The following is a 4,067-nucleotide window of genomic DNA, read 5'->3' on the forward strand; positions in this document are numbered from 1 at the left end:
ATATATATATATATATATACACACGTGTGTAACTGAGAGAGAGATAGCAGCTAAAATTCAAACTCCCATTAATAAAACCACCCTGTTTCAACTTACCCTTCTGTGAAGCTGTTTTGATTTAACAAAGGACACATACATTTATAAGTACATTACTTAGCTTTCTGTTAGAAAGCCTGAAATTACTTGTTTTATGGATTTTTTTTCTGTAGCTGTCATGTATAGATTAAATCAGGGAGGGTAAAAGGGGGTGGTGGTGAGGACAAATCTGTCCCTTATCTGGAAGGACAACACCCATCCTCACCTGATAATTTCTCAGCTTGCTTCATTGGCTTGAAAATTTGATTACTGTACCTCCATCTCTCTCTCTCTCTCTCTCTCTCTCTCTCTCTCTCTCTCTCTCTCAATATGTGCACTTGTGCCTGTTCAGCTGTGGGTGTGCGTATGTGTGCGTGCATCTATACATACATATGTTGCTAACATTGCAATTATAAATAACATTGCCATCACATAAATAACAACAATATATTGACCCAGAGCAGATCTAGTCTAGCTGACTTACTACTACTACTACTACTACTACTACTACTACTACCACCACCACCATCATCATCACTACTACAGCTATTACTACTACCACCACCTCTGCCACTCCTGCTACTACCACCAGTATCACTATCACCATCACTACCACCTCCACCACCACCACCACCACTACTAATGATTTATTGCTAGTGAATTGATTATAATCTTTGTTGTTGTTGTTATTATCAGCTCAACTCCCAATCAAAACACATCTACTTAAACCATATTATCCTCTGAGGTTTTGAGGTTAGATTTACACCACACACACTCACACACACACCTTGTATCATCACTTCAAGGTTTACTGGAGAGATTTTTTTATCAGTCTTCTCACTCCCTCTCTTCTCTCTTTCTTTCATTTACTCCTCTCTCCTCTTCTGATTCACTCTCCTTCTGCTCTCTCTCTCTCTCTCTCTCTCTCTCTCTCTCCCTCTCTCTCACTCTCCTCCTCTTTCTTTCCCTCTTCTCTCTTTCTCCACTAACAAATACAGTGATGAAATGGTCATCTGAATGTTTTAGTCTTTTAACTTAGATGACCTGACATTTTTGGTAGCTTTGGGATACACAAACAAGGCAAACAGAGTGGGAGAGTGGGACAGAAGTACCATGGAGATTCTGTGACCAGTAATTTGTTGTTTCCAGTGCTTTTGCGGGGTTAATTTTGGAGAATTTGGCTTTGATTTTTGCAAGAAGAAACATTTCTCAGACGCAAAGCACAGAAACCCTAACCATGCAGCCAGGACTTGTTGTTACCTTCCCCAGGTGTGTATCACTAGCACCTTTGCACAAAAGAAACTGTATGCATGTGTTTCTGTGTGTCCATGACCATGTGTTTGTGTATGTCTGTGTCCATTCATGTGCATGCATGTATGTCTATGTCCATGTCTGTATTTGCTTTCTTGTGTATATGTGTGTAACCATATCTGAGGGTGGAGGGAGGCCATATATTCATGTGTGTCTGTGCCTGTATGTTTGCCAATGTTCCATCTTTGTGTATGTATCTATACATGTGTTTGCATCTACATGTGGGTTCAAATCTGTGTGTGTCTATATGTGTATCTGCATCCTCATGTCAGTATGTCCATATCTGTATGTATATACATATGTATATATGTCCATATGTGTCCACTTCCCCATGTGTTTGTGTCTCTGTGTATATCTACATCCATATGTGTATGCACATGTCCAAGTATGTGTCAATGTATGCCTCACGTCTTTGCGTGAATGTGTGTGTATGTGCCCACATCTGTGCATTTGTGTTGAACAATTGCTTTATTTTAAACTATATTAGAAAACGTAAAGAAGAAACTGAAGAATTGTTAATAATTGTGAAGTAAGAATAGTATTTGTAGTGCAAAAAACCAATGTAGAAACATTGGTTTTCAGAGTTTCTCAACCATTTTTTACCTGTGAACCCCTTTGATTTCTATTTTACTTGGATGTACCCGCCTAACCATTTGATATTTTAAAAGAAACAATTTTATTTTTGAAATTGAATATTATTAGGAATTGTATGCACAAAATTGTTAAACTATTTTGTGCATTGTAGAAGGATAACCAATTTATTGCAAATAAATGTTAACAACAACATCTTATATGGAACCCCATCCCCCCAGGACCATAAGGACTCAGGTTGAGAACCACTGGGTTAGATTTTAACAAACATACTTGTATCATACCTACATTTTATATCAATTAACATGGTTTCAAGTTCAGTTCCACTGCATGGCATCTTGGGCAAGCGTCTTCTATATCCCTGGGCCAACCAAAGCCTTGTGTGGAAATTTGGAAGTAGCTTCCTTTGCTAATCTACCATGAAAACATGTCTGGTCAAGAGGAAATACTAATTTACTTGGAAACAGGTGAGGGTTGGTGACAGGTGTGTGGGGCACAGAAAATCTGACCCATGCAAGCATAGCAAAGTGGATGTCAAATTGATGATGATATGTGTGTGTGTGTGTATTTATATAAGATAGTGGTGCAACAATATATGAATTTAAATAGTCGCTTTTATTATTAACATATTTTACTGTCCTGTTGCTCATTTCATAAAACATGAAATTTCTATGGGTCTCACTAATTATAATCATCATCATTTTTTTCTTTTTACATTTTGAATTTAAGTTCCACTGGAGTCAATTTTAACATTCATCATAATTCCAGGGGTTGATAAAATACCACCCAGATTAATTTGAGTACAAACTTCTATAAAACATGTGGCTTTGACTCAGAGATAGTAATCATAATGATGAGGAGGATGATGTCACTGAAAATTGAGTCTTTTAGATTCATTTGTGCCATTTTCCTGGCAATGATGTGGGACCAACATCTAGTTCTTTCATTGCTATTGAAGGAGATAGAAATGAGAAACAGATTTATTGTGGTTAGACTATAAAAACAACTATTTCCACTAAAAAAGAGATTCTTCACATTCAGAATGTAAAGGCATCCAAGTGAAAGGTGTCAGCTGTATCTACCAATCTTTAATTAGTTTCATAAACTTAATATATCAGTCTTTACTGTTGTAGACTGGTGTTTGGTCAGCCTCTAATCCAGTAGACCAAAAATCAAATCCATCCATGACCATTGTAGCAGATCAGAGTAACCATTGCCGTTGGAGGTCACTACTGTTCTCACACTTCCATCATAGCATCAGTGAACCTCATTGTCAAGAGATCCAACCTGTGTCTCTCCTCTCCCCCTGCCCATGTTCCTGATCTGAAAATGACTAGAGCTGATGTGTTGTTTCCTATTGCTTCTTTTGTTATGTAGTGGCATTGATCCATTCCTCTTCTCATACAGCGCAAGCATTTAATGACATTTATATGTTGATGTTGTGGTTGCTTAGCCCCAGGTCAGCTCTGATCGAAAACATTGTAGTCAAACACACTCCAGCCACGACCATCCCTTCTCTTTGTATAGCTAACATTCTCTTCTCCGGTGTTTCCCTTTCTGTTTTTGAAGACAGTGGGTGTAGTTTGAAAGGGATTTAGCTGTTATTTAAAGCACATCTAGCTATCTTCTAGAAATCTTTATTGGTTTATTCATATATATATATATATATTCTTTTATTCTTTTACTTGTTTCAGTCATTTGACTGCAGCCATACTGGAGCACTCTCTTGAAAAGTTTTAGTTGAACAAATCGATCCCTGGACTTATATATTTAAGTCCTTGTACTTATTCTATCAGTCTCTTTTGCCAAACCGCTAAGTTATGAGGACGTAAACACAACAACACCAGTTGTCAAGTGGTGATAGGGGACAAACAGACACAAGCATGTATATATGTATATGACAGGCTTCTCTCAGTTTCCATCTACCAAATCTACTCACAAGGCTTTGGTCTGCCCAAGGCTATAATAGAAGACACTTGCCCAAGGTGCCATGCAGTTGGAAAGTAAGCTTCTTACCACACAGCCACACCTGCGCCTATATATACATATATATATATATATATATATATATATATATATATATATATATA

The 4,067-nt window shown here is 37.4% G+C and overlaps 1 protein-coding gene across 4 annotated transcripts in view; it reads left to right on the forward strand.

Moving 5' to 3' along the window:
• The window catches only part of LOC106876158 (GRAM domain-containing protein 2B), a 224,170-nt gene that overhangs the window by 170,282 nt on the left and 49,821 nt on the right, over positions 1-4,067 (forward strand). The window contains exon 1 of one of the 4 annotated variants that reach the window (XM_052973840.1): positions 1,035-1,344. The exons of the other annotated variants lie outside the window; for them this stretch is intronic. Within the exon in view, the coding sequence (XP_052829800.1) occupies positions 1,313-1,344 (32 nt within the window). The 5' untranslated portion in view covers positions 1,035-1,312. Of the gene's footprint in view, positions 1-1,034; positions 1,345-4,067 lie in introns of those variants that run through there. 4 annotated transcript variants of the gene reach the window in all.

The sequence above is a fragment of the Octopus bimaculoides genome, chromosome 17, assembly GCF_001194135.2.
Source record: "Octopus bimaculoides isolate UCB-OBI-ISO-001 chromosome 17, ASM119413v2, whole genome shotgun sequence".
NCBI lineage: Eukaryota > Metazoa > Mollusca > Cephalopoda > Octopoda > Octopodidae > Octopus > Octopus bimaculoides.